At 38.3% G+C, this 17,489-nt stretch overlaps 1 protein-coding gene across 3 annotated transcripts; it reads right to left on the reverse strand.

Annotated features, from left to right (window-relative positions):
- Nucleotides 1-2,409: 2,409 nt before the first annotated feature.
- On the reverse strand, nt 2,410-9,593 carry RAMAC (RNA guanine-7 methyltransferase activating subunit). 3 transcript variants are annotated; one of them, XM_069098722.1, is made up of 5 exons: nt 9,502-9,586; nt 9,010-9,071; nt 4,688-4,779; nt 4,107-4,285; nt 2,410-3,209 (listed from the first exon to the last, which is right to left on the reverse strand). In XM_069098722.1, exons 4-5 carry the CDS (start codon nt 4,274-4,276, stop codon nt 3,023-3,025), a joined length of 357 nt encoding a protein of 118 aa, XP_068954823.1. In that variant the 5' UTR covers nt 4,277-4,285; nt 4,688-4,779; nt 9,010-9,071; nt 9,502-9,586; the 3' UTR covers nt 2,410-3,022. The 3 variants fall into 3 exon arrangements, with proteins under 3 accessions (XP_068954823.1, XP_068954821.1, XP_068954822.1); XM_069098720.1 differs by lacking the exon at nt 4,688-4,779 and having other exon boundaries at nt 9,502-9,593; XM_069098721.1 differs by lacking the exons at nt 4,688-4,779; nt 9,010-9,071 and having other exon boundaries at nt 9,502-9,587.
- Between the last annotated feature and the right edge of the window lie 7,896 nt (nt 9,594-17,489).

The raw sequence follows: 17,489 nt of genomic DNA on the forward strand, positions 1-17,489 counted from the left end.
GGGGAGGGGAGGGAAATCTGGAAAGGCCTCATAGAGGGAGTGAGTATCTGAGCTGTCTTGAAGACAGGGATGATGCAAGGTAAGGAAAGAATGCAAGGTAAGGAAAGAATGCATTACAGACATACGGAACCTTGGCAGTCAGACACAGTCATATACAGGCTAAAGCCAGCAAATAAGTTTTAATGAAACAGAATAAAAGGTGAGAGCCAAATTATATAGGGTTTTAAATGACACTCTTATCCTGAAGACTATAGGGAGCCATTAAAGATCTTTGAATAGGATCAGGAATTAGTCATGTGTTTTAGAAGTATCAATTTGGTAACTATGTGGAAGATGGATTGGAGAGATTAGCTGCAGGGAGACCAATTAGGAGGCCAGTGCAATAGCTCCAATAAAAAGAGATGAGGGCCTGAAGGCTATGTGAGTGGAGAGTGGAGAGGGGATAGAAGTGAAAGATGTTTTTGTGGTAGAATCAGTAATTGTTTTTGCCTTGTCTTTGTATCCCCGAGTTCAATACAGTGAATGGCACACAGTAAGTATTTAATATATGCTTGCTGATTGCCTGCAAATGGTAGGATATGGAAATTAGGTCGATGATTCTAGAGTTGGGCACCAATCAGTCAATCTATACCTAGAGTATATAGAACTTGCCTGCCACTGAAGATCAACCGAAGACAGATGACTAGCTCTTCTTGTGTTTTAGGCTTTAGAAACAATTCAACTCCCCCTCCCTGTGATCCCCCCACTAGAGAAGAACTTTGTACATGGCAGGCTGCACATAAACACCCAGTAAGGCAGTATATATGATCAAGATTTTTTTTTTATTGAATGTCATGTTCAGGACTGGCTTTACATATATGTAAGTAGAATAGACATTTGCTTATGTGGTTTCTAGAACATATGGAGGGTCTTAACTCTTACCTCCCCCACTCTCTCCTAGCCTCGGTGCCCAGAATTCCAAAAATTTTAATTCCCAAGATTTTTTTCCTCCTTGAAATGTAAATACTTCTTTAATTTATTATTCTTTACCAGTCATTTACACAGCAAGGTAAATTACTTCCTCTTTCGGCATAACAGCTAACGAGAGTTTTTTTGTTTGCTTGTTTTGCCTTTTGGAGGGCAATTGGGGTTAAGTAACTTGTCTAAGGTTACATGGCTAGTTTTGGGTTTTTTTGTGTGTTTGTGGGTAAGTGTCTGAGGCTGGTACTGAACTCCGGTCCTCCTGAGTCCAAGGCCAGCGCTTTACTCACTGTGCCACCTAGCCAACCCCTCAGAGAGGAGTTTTTTAAGGGAACTAAGATACATAGGTTTCTGGAAGTAAGAGGGAGAGGGATACTTGGGGAAGGCAGACTCCTTTACCACAAGAAATAAAACACTATGAGAAAGCTGTTAAGGTGGAAATTCCAAGAAGGTAGACATCAATCAGTTAAGGAAAGATTTAATTGTCACTGCAAGGTTCTGACTCATACTAAGATTGATCATACCCTTTAATAACACTTCTACTTCAACAAAGTAACTCCTTTCCCACAAAATATTCAAGACCATCTCATAAAAAGTCAAAATGCTGCTATTATTAGATCATAGGATTGAGAGCTGAAAGGGACCTCAGAGAAATCATCTAGTCCAGCTCCCTCGCTTTAAAGACATGGATTTCTGAGGTCAAGAGACTCTAAGTGAACTGCCCAAGTTCTGTCCATGAGAGGCCAGTGTTTGAACTTAAGTGCACTGAGTTAAAAAAATGGAGTGCTGGGGTGGCCAGGTAGCACAGTGAGTAAGAGCACCGGCCCCAGTGTCCGGATGACCTGGGGATTGAATCCGGGCTCAGACACTTAGCACCCACCCAGAAACACCTGGCCATGTAACCTTGAGCAAGTTACTTAACCTCAATTGCTTTAAAAAAAAATGGAGTGCTTTTTCTACTATACCAAAATTCCTCTTATCAAGCAGGATATAACAAAGGGCAAATCATTAAGAGCTAATAATCCAAAACTTAAGAGTGAGGTTAAACAATAACCATTTCCCTTGAATAAAATGTAATTATAATAGCCATCATAATGGAGTTATAAAAATAGAGGAAAGATTTTTTTTTTTAATTCAAACAGTTAACTGTGTTTATATAAGACAGAGAGGTTTTCATGTTTGGTAAAGAATAAAACAATGTAAAATAAGTCCAAGCTATCATGTCTCTAAAAATTATAGAGCCAAAACATTGAGTTATGTTTTCTACACTGATTGGAAAGGAAGGACTGAAAGTAACAGGTTTAAATGAACGCATTACACTTGAATTTCAATCCTGTTTTTAAATGAATGGGAAGAATATCTCTCTCCTGCCCGCCACCCACCAGCAAAGTCATACTACAATATAATGTAAAAAATCAGATCTACACCCACTTAATCCAAAAATAAAAATTCTTTGCTTATTTTACATCTTTATTCTTGTCTTCCTTTTGTTACTAGTATAGAACTCAGACTTTTAAAACAGGCATTCACATAGTACAGTTATTATTTTGAAATCATCAAAGTCAAATGAAAGGTAAATTGATTATGTTTTCAGCTGTGGCTAAATATGATATTTTGTAAGCCAAATATAACTGTCTCTTGATGAATTACTTCATTAAAATCTGCAAAATTTCAGAAATATTCACACCCATGTTTACAGAAACTCCTTTAAATTTGAGAGAAAGCAAATGTTTTTCTTATTCCTAACGATGCCTGTGTTACAAACTTATACCTACTGGCAGCCTTACATGGAAAACACATGAAATTCAATGTACTAACAAAATATGAAATAAAGATGAATTTGAGGTAGAAGTTGAACAATGTAGTCCATAACTTCTCTACAGGATTTGTCACTTTCAGTTATCATCTCTTCTTTCTAGGTTATTTGTACATGACAGCTTCAAGTTGCCTAATATTATCTATACAAAATCATATACAAAAAATGTGATCAAACAGAAGAAACTGGCAAGCTTCTGACACGTTAGAAGAGAATGTAATTGGTTTTACTTGATGCCTGACAACATTAATAGTAGCCATAAGGAGGTCGTTGATTATAACCATATTGTCCATACTGATGATGGTAGTAAGGTTCTTGTCTGTGCTGCTGATAGTTATTACCCCAGGGTCTTCCATGCCACTGATTAGATCTGTTGTCACTTGGCCAACCCCGTCTGCCATCCCTTCCTCTAAAGTGTCTGTTATCTTGCAAACTGTAACAAAAAAGGCACCCACAGTTAAACATTTTTTTATAAAGGCACAAAAAATAATTGTGTTGAATTCAACTGTGTCCTCAGTATAATTCCCAGTTAAATATTCTAGAACAATTTTTTCTATAATAGAATGTTAAAACATTACAGCTAATCACAAAATTACCTCAAAGTTCATATTATATTTAAAAACACAAAGCAAAATCAACTGTACACAGAATTAACAAGACCTGTTTTAATTTTATCCCAAATTATCATTAACGAGAACTTATATGCTTTAAGATTTGCCAAGTATTTTCTGCATAATGCTATTGAAAAAAGAGGTAGTACTTTATTACTTGCTTATGCTAAAATGTTAAATGTAATTTTTTTATAACCTGCCGCACCCCCCAAAAATAAAACAAAAAAAATTGTTCTTTTGAGAAAAACCCAAACCTAAAGTATTCTGAGAAAGCAGAAATTATCCCCTATGACATTTGTTTAGAGAGAAAAGATATTTAGCACACAGAAAATAGATATTATAAGTTAAATGTATTTGAAAAAATTAAAACAAACAAAATATATGTATAAGGTCCTAGGGACAAATCAGTTTTAAACCAATTTTTCCAAAGAAAGAACTTCGTCAATTGAGGTGTTTTCTTGCTGCAAATTGTAGCTCATAGTCAAATAACAAACTCAACTGACTCTGCTTTTTATTTTTAAGATACTGAAGTTATTGATTAAATCATGTTTTCTAGGATTAGCTATATTTTATTTGATCAAATGTATATGTTACTTGAAAAGAGTACCCACTGAGAAGGGAACATACACAAACAGGGAAGTTTTGCTACTATTATGTTAAACTTAATATATACACTTTAAGATAATTTTTTAAAATTATGTTAAAAAAGAAAATCATACCGATTGCCTCTGTTTCTTTGATTACCACTAGATCTACTATTCCACTCTTCAACAATCGGAGGGGAATCTGCAGGGCGTTTTAGGTATTCTTGATACTCTGTATCATCTTCTGTGAATCGATTGGCAAACATCTCTTCAAAATTTGGAACAGCATCAGGAGTGTCAGTCATTCTGAAAATCTTTTGTAAAACAAAAGTATCAGTTGGACAATATTACTTTTAAAATGCATGTCTTTTGAAAACATCTAGGGGTAGTGAGGTTGCACAGTGGATAGAGCTCAAAACCTGGGAGGCAAGAAGCCTGAGTTCAAATCCTTCCTCAGACATTTACCTCTATGTGACCCAGAGTAAGTCATTGAACCTCTCTGTTTGTCTCACGTTCCTAATTAGTGAAGTAAGGCGAATGATCATACCTACCTCACAGGGTTGTTGTGAGGATGAAATAAGCTAACATTTAAAAGCGCTTTGTAAACCTTAAAGCATTATATGAATCCCAGCTGTTATTATTGGCAGTGGCAATAGTAATTTTCTAATTAGTGAATAACCTTTGCAAATAGAAATTTTACACAGTTTTGCTCTTACATAGTCTTGTTCTCAGTGTCTGATCATGCCACCGAGGTGAGCTTGGGTTCTCAAAGGCAATGACAGTGCTGTGGTACTTGCCAATGCAAGTCCTAACAAAATAGAAAGCATTCGAGTAAGAGCTTGGTGGCACACTGTTACCTGAACACCAAACTAGCTAAGTTAAGGGAGGCTTATCACCAGAAACCAGATCAAGTAAATGGTCAAAGGATATGAACAGTTTTCAGAGAAATTAAAGATATCTAATAAGCACAGGAAGAAATGCTCTAAATCTCTAGAGAAATGAAAATCAAAACAATTCTGAGGTACCACATCTCACCAGTCAGATTGGCTAAGATGACAAAACAGGAAAATGACAAATGCTGGAGAGGATGTGGGCAAACTGGGACACTAATGCATTGTTGGTAGAGTTGTGAACTGATCCAACAATTCTGGAGAGCAATCTGGAATTATGCCCAAAGGGCTATAAATAATTTCATATCCTTTGACACAACAATACCACTTCTAGGGTTATATCCCAAAGGGATCATAGAAATGAGAGAAAGACCCATATGTACAAAAATATTTATAGCAGCTCTTTTTGTGGTAGCAAAGAATTAGAAACTGAGGGGATGCCCATCAATTGGGGAATGGCTGAACAAGTTGTGGTATATGCATGTTATGGAATACTATTGTGCTATAAGAAACGAGGAGCAGATGGACTTCATATTTACCTGGGGAGGCTTATACAAACTAATGCTGAATGAGAAGAGTAGAACCAGGAGAAATTTGTATACAGTTACAGACACAACGTATGTGTGATGACCAACTTTGACAGACTGGACTCTTCTCAGCAATGCAGTGATATAAGTCAATCCCAAAAGACTCATGATGGAGAGAGATGTCTAGATCCAGAGAAAGAACTAGAAAGAACTGAGTTTGAATCCAAATTGAAGCAAACTACCTGATCTTTTTCTTGTTTGGTTTTACTTCCTCTTTATCATTTTTCATTCCATCTGATATAATCTGTCCTTATAACCTGACAAATATCTAATGTGAAAGTATTTACAGATCTTATACTTGACTGTATGCTGCCATGGTGGGGCAGAGGGGAGGGAGGGGGACAGAATGTGAAACTCAAGGAAATGTGGAATTGAATCTTGTAAACTAAAAGTAAACAAACAAAATTAAAAAAAAAAAAAAAAGAAACCAGATCAAGTGATGGGTGGTTTTTTTTGGCCATAATCTCAAAAAAAAACCCAAACAAAATAAAACCATGCATACTATAATAAGGTGCAGAAGGGCTTATTTCCTCTGGTGGAGGGAAAACCTACACAGAAGTATGATCACTTGATCCTTGAAAAACTGAAATAGAGTTTGTAGATATTTGAAAATCTGTAAAAGGGATTTAAAAAGCAAATATACTTAAGTTTAGCACAACTACATTACACAATTGTACCCTAGGCACTCATTTCAGATCTTATCTTAACTCAGCACAGTTCCTGGCACATAGTAGTTTATTAATAAGGGAAGAGTTATAAGGGAAATATTATGTAGTCTCTCCCTTCCAAGCTGTCTCTTGAAGAGGATGAACTGGAGACCCACTCAAACACTGTTGTTCAAGGTAACCTTTCCCTCTCATTCTTCCTGGAAAAAGAGTCAATATCCCTTTATCAGTAGCATTAAAAAATACTTGTTAACCCATTGATTGTGACAAATGCAAACTGGTTCTTATTGATAAGGATGTGTACTATGGCTAGCAAAACAAACCAGCTATAAAAAGAAAATGTAATTTGTTTTGAAATGGCATTTATAGTGCTTCACTCTCTTCACAACAGAAGCAGTAGTGGCAATGGGAGATTAGAGGGTGTGGTCTATATTTTGGAATATGGCATATACTGTGTCCCTTTCTTTTCTAGTCATTGTTATAAAGTAGGACTTTATTTGGAAATGAATATGCTAGACTCTAGAGAAACAAAAGGCATTAACAAAAAAACTGGAAGCTAATAACTCCAGAAGAGGAGGGTTAAAAAGAGAACACCATTTACAGATTGTTTCCATCATATGCGCAAGCTAAATAATTAGAATTTATAAATGCAAAAACTGCACTCAAGAGCCTACATTTCTTTTAAGGTCAATGTAACCGTACATAAATGTAACAGAGGCTAAAGTGCATTAGGACTGCCTGTCAGGCTTTTGTCACTGGTGTTACATTGCTATTCCCTATCATATAATATAATTTGCCTGCTGGAGGTGGTTCATTGAGTATGCTACCTCACTCAGACTAGAATGGTAAACTATATATAGAATGATGCCCACTGGGCATCAAAGATTTGCCATTCCAGTGGCAGTACAATATGCCATGTTAAATATCAAAGTCTGAATATCAAATTTTTCATCTTTCCCCAACTAGTCCATCTGTAGTGATGGCTCTCTCAAAGGTCAAACTCAAGTGGTCTAGTCAGTATAATGTTGGTTATTTAAGCCAGGGAAGAGACAGTAGAAAACATAGACTTGTTATATCAGACAAAGACTACTGTGTTAGGTATATTTATATAGATAGGATCAACAAATATTTAATGAACATGTTTTATAAGGTACAGTGCTAAGTGCTGTGTTGTGCAAAATATAATGCATGGTCCTTTTCCTCAATGAAGTTCAAGTTATTTTTTATTCTTTACAATTCTAAAGTTATATTAAAATAAATCCTCTAGAGCTATCATAATATACTTAAAAAGAAAAAAGGTACCAATTGTAGAGGAAACAGTTTTGGGGCTGGGATACTTCAATTTTCATATAAATTATCTTCTTTTATATTAACACAGCAAGTTCATGACCTCATTAGAAATCAAACACAAAAATCCCAGTTCAAGTACAAACTATTCATCATTACTAAACCTTATTTTTATTTCATAGAATTAACTTCAAAAAATAAGCATTAGAAAAAAACCCAAGTCACTTAGCATTCTTTTCTGCTTACAATTCTAAGTAAAAGTTGCATATGTTAAAATTCCAAATGTAAGTACTGTAGTCACTGAATTTTATATATACAATGAAATCACACCTGACAGTAGCCTGGCTCTTGCAGGTAAACCTAACAGTTCTTTAAGGACAAATGAGGTTAGAAATTGCCTTTGAGTCTAAGGGGAAGTGGCAGGGAAAGGAGAAGGAATTGTATGGGATCTCTTTCTTTCATACTGCCTCCTCTGATGACATTGGAGATTTACCCAGATTCATAGGCTTAAAGTGTATTCCTTACCCAGCAAGTGGGACTTTTTCAGTAGCATCACTTTTTCCCTTTTTCGGTAGCATCAATTCAACAAAATAATTATTGAATTTACAGATAAAGGCAAGGAATGATGAGGAATACAAAGACTAGGTCCCTGCCCTCAAGATGCTTACATTCTAACAAGCTGACAATCTGCTCTGCCATAGTACAAGTACTCTCGTAGGCACCTTTAATCTCTTTCCTGCAAGCCCTGCACTCCTACTCCAAGATTCCCATGACCCTTTTGTCTGTTCTGGAACATTACCTTGGTATTTAACATGCTTGTATAATTTATCTAACATCCTGGAACGCATCTGTATAACTCCTATGCTATTTTCTATCTCTGGTAATGAAGGTTCTGACAAAGAAGAATGCTACTGGAATACATTCTTTTCATTACTAACACATTTTCTCTTCAGAGAGCTCAAAACATTTTCACATATTTATTCATATGGTCATTCAAAAGGACAGCAGCATACAGCCTAACACTAAAATAGAGGTTCCCATCCTTACTTATTAATATTATTGTCATTCTAAAGGTACAATGAGTGAAACAAGTACCTTTACCAAGTCCACAGGGCAATGCAAAAAAGTAAAACTCAAGTTTCCTGGTACTTTGATACTTTCAAATCATTGTCTATTATATACCACCTTCTTAACACAAAGATCCTCCATGAAGAATTTGTTTCTGTATTTGAAAGCTTGTCGGAACTTTAACCTGATGCCAGAACCACTATCTTCAGATTACCTAACTTCAAATTATGTAAATCCTCCATTTCCAAATTAGTTTAAATTCAAATGACGAAAAATATAAAATCAAATACCAGCCTACAAGAAAGGTCCTTCTAAGTGACCCAATTTCTTCCACCATCAAAAGCAGTACAATCATCACAGGTTATTAAGGATAGACTCGGCATTTCAACTTTTCTAGGACAGTCAGGGCATACCCTCCGCTCTTCCTTTACTAGACATGTGTAATGTACTATGCTGGGGGGGGGGGGGTTGTGGGGTTTACTTGGAGAATAAATCACATTTCCTGTCCAAATCACTTAAAAAGACAAACCGTTTTACCTACCTCGGTGGCCTAGGGCCGCTATACACTTTAGTTGCCCTTTTTTGGTGAAGAAATTTTAAGTCCTAGATAAAAGACATGAAACAATAAGCACTGGGAACGGTAGTCAACAGTAGCACGTGGATCAGTTACCGGCTTACACTACATTTCATTAAAGCCAGCAGTCTCACTAGAGAACTAAGAATATAACACGCTGGGTCAGCGTAAAGAACACTGTACTTACTGGGCGTCAGAGCCCCCAGCTGGCTACAAGTTTTTCAGATTTTTTTTTTTTTTTGGCTGGAACGCAAAGGAAGGGGCGGTGAGCGGCGCCCGCCCCCCGAACTTGTTTTCAAACGGGCTAGGACCGTGGCACCTCTGCAGGGAGCTCTGATTACACCGGCCATCGGCCGCCCGGCTCGGTCTCGGAGCCCAGGCCAACCCGCGAGCCACGTAGGACCGGCCGCCCCCCCCCCCCCCCCCCCACGCCCACGCTCGCGCGCCACCCCTCCTCACCGCCTCGGTTCTCCGGCCGCCAACCTCGAGAGCCAGTTCCGGTGCTCGTCTGGGCAACAAGATAACTTCCGGCTGAGCCGATCGCTGAACGCGCTTCCGCTTCCGCTCCCTATAAGAAGCTGCATTTGAGACCCGGATGTTGGTCTATCTGTCATTGTGTGTGTGGGTGATAATACCTTCAGTTAGGACGAAGAGCAGTAAATAATGAATGGTGCTGTTGGCACAGGAATTCAGATGAAGGCAGATGGCGTTAGGCAGAAGTGACTTTTGCCGGGGGGCTGTGGCAACAGCACGAGTTCGGAGGAGGGTCGTGGAGGGGAGGGGGGGGGAAGGGGGGGGGAGGGCGGGGGAGGGATCTTTAGATAGAAGTAGAGTGGAAGCGCCTTGAGGGCGGGGATTTCAGCTTTTTTAGGCCCAGCTAGAGAGTCTAGATTTTTGTGTCTAATCCAGGGGTGGGGAACCTGCGGCCTTGAGGGCACAAGTGGCCTTCTAGGCCCTCAAATGTGGCCCTTTGACACAATGCAAACTTCACAGAGCAAAGCCCCTTTATAAAAATAAGTAAATATAAAATAAATTCCCCTTAATAAAAGGATTTGTTCAGTAAAACATGGATTCAGTCAAAAGGCCACACCGGAGGACCAGCTGAAGGTTCCCCACCCTTTGCTCAATCCCCACCTACGGTATTAGGCTTTCTGTTTCAACTCTTGCCTTTTCCTGTGCCCAGCACTGTCCTTTGCCTCTTTTTGTAACCTCAGTGCCTGACATATAGTAAGGCTTAATAAATATTTATTGAAGAAAATTGAATTGAAAATTGTAAAGGTCCTTTTCCTCTCTGATATTATTCTAGAATTTAAGCTGAGTCTTCAAGGCTACACGAGATGGATTTATTGAAATACCCTCCCCTCAAATTGTAATCTGTTTCTATTTCCTTTCTTGGTCCTTTTCTTCTTTGACATAAAGGAAAGACAGAAGGGGTAGAAGAGGGTGTGTCTGTGGGAGGTGAACCACAGTCCTGGGTATTTGTTTTGATGGGCTGGGATAGAAATTATGAGTCAGTTACTCAGTCCTCAGTCTTAGGGGCTTTTTTAGTTCCTGCTGGGAATCTTTGTTTCTATTCCACATCTATTAGGCTTTTTGTTTCAACTGCTGTCCTTCCCCATTCCCAGAACCCTATCTACTATCATGTATGTGGTAACTGGTTAAGATATTTTAACTTAATTCTCCCTTCCAAAAGTCTCCCCATGTAGTGCCAACAACATTGGCACCTGTCTACACAAAACTCATCTAGGTACCACATCTCTCCAGTATCCCAAGTAGGGGGGAAAGGGCTGAAATCTTACTCAGGAAAGTTGCTCCTACTCAGAAATTACACACTTTTGTTCCTGGGGAATGCTGTTAGATTGAACTGTTTTGCTGGATTTACTTTTACTCCTGTTAGATTTGTTGCTAGGCACAAAGTAGCTCTTGGATACAAGAGAAGATGCTGTCAACAGGGTTAGTTAACACATACTCTGAGACAGATGCAATCAAATGAATGAATTAAGAAAGCAAGAGGTAAATAATAAGGTAGTTATTTATTAGGGTGGTGAGTGCAGCGAAAATTAGAATCTGTCTAGGTTGTACTTTTTGGAAACTACCATTACCTAAATAGAGACGGTGAGGTGGTACAGCTCATAGAGAGCTGGGTCTGGAGTCGGGAACACCTGAGTTAAAATCCAGCCTCAGACATTTTGATAACTGTGTAACCCTGGGAAAATCACTTAACCTCTTTTTGCTTCAGTTTCCTCATTTGTAAAATGGAGATAATAAAAGCACCTACCTACCAGGATCATTGTGAGGATCAAAGGAGATAATAATTGTAAAGCACTGTGCCTGGCACACACACACACACACACACACACACACACACAAATATGTATCAGTATAGAAATGTTAGCTATTTAAGGGGGAAGTAAAATCTAAAAACATTTAGAAGTTATCAAGTAACAAGCATGTATTAATGCCTTAAATAGCATTAATTAATAAGCACTAATAATAAGCACTTATTGTGTGCCAGACTCTGGATTTTCTTCCCAAGTCAACTGTATTCATTTCGTTTTTTGCAAAAACTTTTCAATTTGTGTTAATTAAATTGTTCACTTTATTTTCTGTGATCCTTTCTGTCTTCTTTTGGTCTTGGATTCTTCCCTACCCAACTGCACAAGGTATTTTCCTCCTTTCTTTAATTTGTTTATGGTATGACCTTCTACAGCTAAGTCATGAATTTTTGTTGTTGTTTATTCTTTTCAGTCATGTCTGTGTCTCTGTGAGATGCTCGAGTGGTTTGCCATTTCCTTCTCCATCTCCTTTTACAGATGAGGAAACTGAGACAAACAGGGTTAAGTGACTTGCCCAGGGTCACACAGCTAGTAAGGGTCTGAAGATGGAGTTGAACTCAGGAAAAGGAGTCTTCCTGATTTCAGAACCAACACTCTACCCAGTGCACCACCTAGCTAGACCATCCTGGGCCATGACCAGTTTCTTGACCTTTGTTTTGCCACTGGGCTCAGATGATTCTGGAGAAAAGATCAAAGCTGATGACTTTGGGCAGCTCTGCCTCACTCTAACTCTTACTCAAGTCACGACATCATGCTCTTGATGGCATTAGTCCTCTTCAATAACAAAGGATGAACAACAAGAAGAGTTCTATACAAGATCTCTACATAGAGAGAAGGACTTCCAGAGCAGGTGATGTGAGTTAAACCTTGTTGCATGTATTTCTTACACATCGGGCTCACTACTGTTATGGTATAAGCTAACTCCTCCCATGGGTGCTGTGTGTATTTGTAGGAAGGAGTGATCCAGGTTCTTAGGAGAAAGTTTTGTATTAACTGTCTCCCAGTTTGAATACAAGGTTGGAAAGTCTTCGTCTTCTCCTCTTCCTCTTCCTCCTCTTCTCTCCTACACTTTTCATTTTTGATTTCTTGAAATATAGAGCAGAAAAGCAGGCTTTCAAAAAGCTCATTGTGTTTTCAATGGAGCTGCTTGACTAGCCTTTAAACCCAAATCATTCTGCCTTCCATTGAATGGCTAATAATAGGCCCAGCCCAAGCCTTTGTGCCTCATTATTTAGGTTTTGATGGCTTAGAATTAGTGTAAATAGCAATTATGTTCTGTTCTGGTCAAAAACTCTGGTTTTCCTCTCCAAGATTGATATTTTTGGGATGGTAAATTGGGCCATCTTTTGTCTCAATTGTTACCAGCCCTTACTCATTGAAATGGACATTGCCTCAGACAAACTGAGACCTAAGAAAGACCTTAATTTAGAAAGGGCAAGGTTACCCACTATATCCCAGCCCATGGCTAGTCATTTTGACCTTTGTCTTGTCATTGGATTCTGATGACTCTGGAGGAGAGAGGGAGGCTGATGACTTTGCACAGCTCTGTCTCACTCAAATCCAATTCATGAACAAGTCAAGACATCATACTCATGATGTCAACTGGTCCTCTTCAAGAATGAAGGATGAACAACAAGGAGTCAAGAGTCCTTTTGGAATTTATCTTGATATATCATGCAGGATACTGGTCTCTTTCATTCCCTTTTAAATTGTCTGCAATCTGCTTCAAATCTCACTATTTAACTAAAATCACTTTCTCCAAGTTTACTATTGATTTGTTCATTGATAAATGTAATGGGCTCTTTTCTCTCCTTATATTTCTTAACCTCTTTCTCTCTGCAGTATTTGGCATTTGATATTGTGAGAGATAGCAAAATGTTAAGTTTCCATAGGCCTCAGAAGAAGGTAATGAAACTTAAAGGAAACGCTAACCTTCTTCTCTTTGGTTGCCCCCAAATTTGGTGTGTAGCTATGCATAAGTAAAGGATGGAAGGATGTTTCCTTCTGATTGGGTAGAAGGGTCAAATGAATAATTATAATAATAAAGGATTGTCAACTGTAACTCTCATTGGCCATCTCCAAATTTGGTGCATAATGAGAGATTGGAAAACACTGTCCTCTAATAGGATACTAATTCATGAACAGTTATGGTAATGAAGGATTGAGATTGCTTTGTGCTGATTAGCTAGTTACTCATGAAGAGATTGTGAGCCCCCCTCACTGACCAGTAGTGAGACCAGACAGGGAAGTGGGCCAGATTAGGATTAGGTAACAGAAGTCTGCAAGCTTCCACAATTTGCTCTCCCTAGCTGACCCCACTTGAGCACCAAAGGCTGTGCCCTTTCTCATGAGAAAGGATAAAGGACTCTTTCTGCTTTCTGACTCAGACTCTGATTTTAAAGACCTGGTAGTGGTCTCTATCCCACACAATACTGTTGACTATCTTCTGCTTTGGGGTACTATCTTTTCTCTGGGTTTTCAAGATCTGTTGTTTTTCAAAGTGCCTGACCACTATGTTCCTGGTTGTTGTTATCTTCCAGGGCTCTATTCTGGGCTCAGTTTCTCTTTATACTCCCTCACTTGGTGAACTCATTAGTTCTCATGGGTTTAATTATCTCCTTGAAGATGATTACTAAATCTATATTTCTAGCTTTAGTCACTCAGGAGCTCAGCACTAACCAAGTTCTCCCATTACATCTGGGACCATCTCTAGTCATCCTGATTTATATCTTGTCACTGGACCCAGATGGCTCTGAAGGAGAGGGTGAGGCTTGTGACTTTATATAGCCCTCCCTCACTTAAATCCAATCACTTGCAAGTCATGGCATCACCTCACTAATGTCGTGGTCCACTTCAAGAACTAAGGACAAACAACGACAACAGCAACTAGCTGCATGCTAGACATTTCAGACTGGACACCCTGTAGGTATCTCAAATTCAACATTTGCAAAACAGAATTCTTTATTTTCCTTCCCAAACCCTCCCCTCTTCTGAACTACCCTCCTACAACATCCTTTGCCAATGTTCCCTTCATACAGCCACCACCCTACTTCAGGCCTTAATCACTTTTCACTTATGCAATGGCAATAGCTAATTACTCTTCCTGCTTTGTTCCTCTCCATCCACTCTAATCCATTACTCAGCTGCCAAAGTGATTTTCCAAAAGCATAAGTCTGATCATAGTCACACACTTCCCCCTCCACCCCACTCCTGCCCCAAGCAATAGATTTCAGTAGTTTTCTTTTACCTCCAGGATTACATATAAAGTTCTCTTGGTATTTAAAACTCTTCACAATGTGACTCCTTCTTGCTTCCTTCTTGCATTCTCCTCCTGTCCCATCACTCTAAAACCAAGCCAAATTGGCCTCCTTGCTTTCCCTACATTTCCAGTCTCTGCCTTGTACTCACTCTTCCTGGTTGAGCTTGAAATGCTTTCTCTCACTCTTAGAATTCCTGGCTTCCTTTAAGACTCAGCTTAAGTTCCACTTCTTGCAGGAAGCATCTAAGGTGGCATAGTAGCCACAGCAAGGCACTTGAAATTGAGAAGATCTGAGTTCAAACCCTAACTCAAACACTTCCTATGTGGCTCTGGGCAAGTCACTTAACCTCTCATCCTCAATTGATTTGTAAAATGGAGATGATAACTTACAGGATTGTTGTGGGGATTAAATGAGATAATAATTGAAAAGTGCTTTGCAAACCTTAAATTACTATGTCACTGCTAGCTATTTATTATTGGCTTTTGTTCTCTTTGTTTGCTAGGGTTATCCCTTTTAAGATTAGCTTCCATCTAAATTATATTTCTTATGTTCTGATTTATGTATGTTAGTTCCCTGTTAGAATGTAAGTTCCTGAGAATGGGGACTGTTTTGGCTTTTTGGTAGTATCCTTAGTACTTAGGGAAGGGAACAAGCATTTACTAATTGCTTGATTACATATGTCATTTCCTTAAATTCTCAATAAAAGATCCTTGCAGTGTTCTCTGTGGAGTCCTTTCTCTGGTTCTTGTTTTGTGGAAACCTGTGTAACACCTTGGTTGCTCATCTGTAAGCCTCACATGGTCAGTCCACTTCTTTTATGTCATATACATCCTCATTAATGTCTTTTATGCCATTTGTCTTGTACAAGTTAGCACTGGTAATATACTGTAACTTACACCCACTATTCTGGGTCAGGCCCAGATTAGGCCAGTACATTGATTCAGGTTCAGGGATTAAAATTAAATAAAGCACTCATAGACAATAAATTGCAATAAAACAACTTTACTGCTAAGAGATTAAGTTAACTAATTTAAAAGGATGCTAATTTAAAATAAAACACTCCCCTTCCCGTTCAAAATCACCACTACATCTAGTCAATCAGTTTAGAAAGACACTCCCAGGAGGGTAGTAAGATGTCAGGTGAAGCTTCTGTCACCATTTCTCATTGGCTGGGTCTTTTTATACTTCAGGCTGTAAGACAACCAAATGACCTTCACATCATCTTAAAGGATCAGCCCAGCAAATACCTTTATAGCTGTTGACCGATATGCAAAATTAGGAGCAGTTCTCCTGAGGAGAAAGGAGAAAGGAAAACAAGGGGTTCAGGAGGCAGGTTGATAAAGAGAAAGGGCCTGGGCAGGAGCTTAGACATGTCTTACCCTCAGATTTGCAGATTCAGTCCACCCATAGTTCCTTCTCAACAGTGACTCCATTACCCACATAGCTGATAGCCTCTAAAAGAAACAGTAAAGTGACCACATTCTTCTACTACACATACCCTGTATCTCTTTAGGTCAACAGTGACTCTCATTCTTTTGAGGTCATGATGTTCCATGATTCTCAGCCCTAAAGCTATATAGAGAGAAGTAAAATTTCTGGAAAGTTTGAAGTTGTGGGTAAAAAGGAAGAAATTTTGGAGAAAGTAGAAATGTTGTAATGTTTATTTTGACCTAGAATTCTTATAGATCTAAAGGTTAGTTTAACATTAAATTAAATTATGCATAACTTGAAATATTCATGTAATTATCATGCTTGAGATATAAAATTTTAAAATATAAGTTATTCAGGTAATAAGATATTTACTAATTTAATTTACTTTTAAGAGCTATTCATTTTTGTAACAAACAAAGCTATAAGCCTCTGAACTTTATGGAATCTAGCATCTCTGGTTTTGCCAGTTTATAAAAAATATGCACAAATTTAAGAACTGAAAAACATCACCATTATAAAAGTTATGTTTGCTGGACTATGTCCATTATGTCAATCAGGCAGAAAATAAACACAGTTTTTTTTTTCTTTTTGGAGGGGGAGTGTTAAGTGACTTGCCCAAGGTCACATGACTAGTAAGTGTTAAGTGTCTGAGTTTGGATTTGAACTCAGGTCCTCCTGACTCCAGGACTGGTGCTCTATTCACTACACCACCTAGCTGCCCCTACACATTTAAAAAAAAATTAGTTTAAAAAGGTAAAAAACTCTTTATCCTCAACCAACACCCCCCCAAAAAAGACCACATCAATTTATTGAATAAATAATTTGCCATTAGGACTTTGTCTAATCAATCTCATTTTTCTAGCTTTCTTTATCGGTAGTTTCTTTTTCAGTGACTTTTTATTTATAAACAGATATTATACTAATTATTTATACCACTCACCTCAAAGGCCTTATTTAAAGAAAGTACTTCATGAATTTAAGTGCTATATAAATATAAACTTCTTTTTCAGCTTAATGCTGCTTAGCAATCCTTTTATTCATCTTACATTGACACATCAGTGATTAGAGGATTTATTGATACAAAGTTTTTCTATTTTCTTTAAGGCTGCACCTCTGATCCTCACTTGCAGGAGATTACCTTACTTCCCACTTTATTGTTATAATATGTAGTGAAAGACAAGGACTTCACTTATAACAGGTGATATCCTGAGAAGGATGTATGTGTAGAATGGACTTCCAACTTGTAATAAGAATGAATGGGACCTGGGGTGGCCAGGTAGCACAGCGAGTAAGAGCACCGGCTCCAGTGTTGAGAACACCTGGAGATTGAATCCCGGGCTCAGACACTTAGCACCCACCCAGAAACACCTGGCCGTGTAACCTTGAGCAAGTTACTTAACCCCAATTGCTTAGGGGCGGC

The sequence above is a fragment of the Petaurus breviceps genome, unplaced genomic scaffold (assembly GCF_028583685.1).
Source record: "Petaurus breviceps papuanus isolate PSGF00001 unplaced genomic scaffold, PetGlider_PUasm1.0 37, whole genome shotgun sequence".
Taxonomy (NCBI): Eukaryota; Metazoa; Chordata; class Mammalia; order Diprotodontia; family Petauridae; genus Petaurus; species Petaurus breviceps.

Coding starts and splice junctions, on each gene's coding strand:
- RAMAC (XM_069098720.1), bottom strand. CDS start 4,276: ATGACTGACACTCCTGATGCTGTTCCAAATTTTGAAGAGATGTTTGCC. Junction 3,210..4,106: donor CAAAGAAACAGAGGCAATCG/GTATGATTTTCT, acceptor TTTTTGTTACAG/TTTGCAAGATAACAGACACT.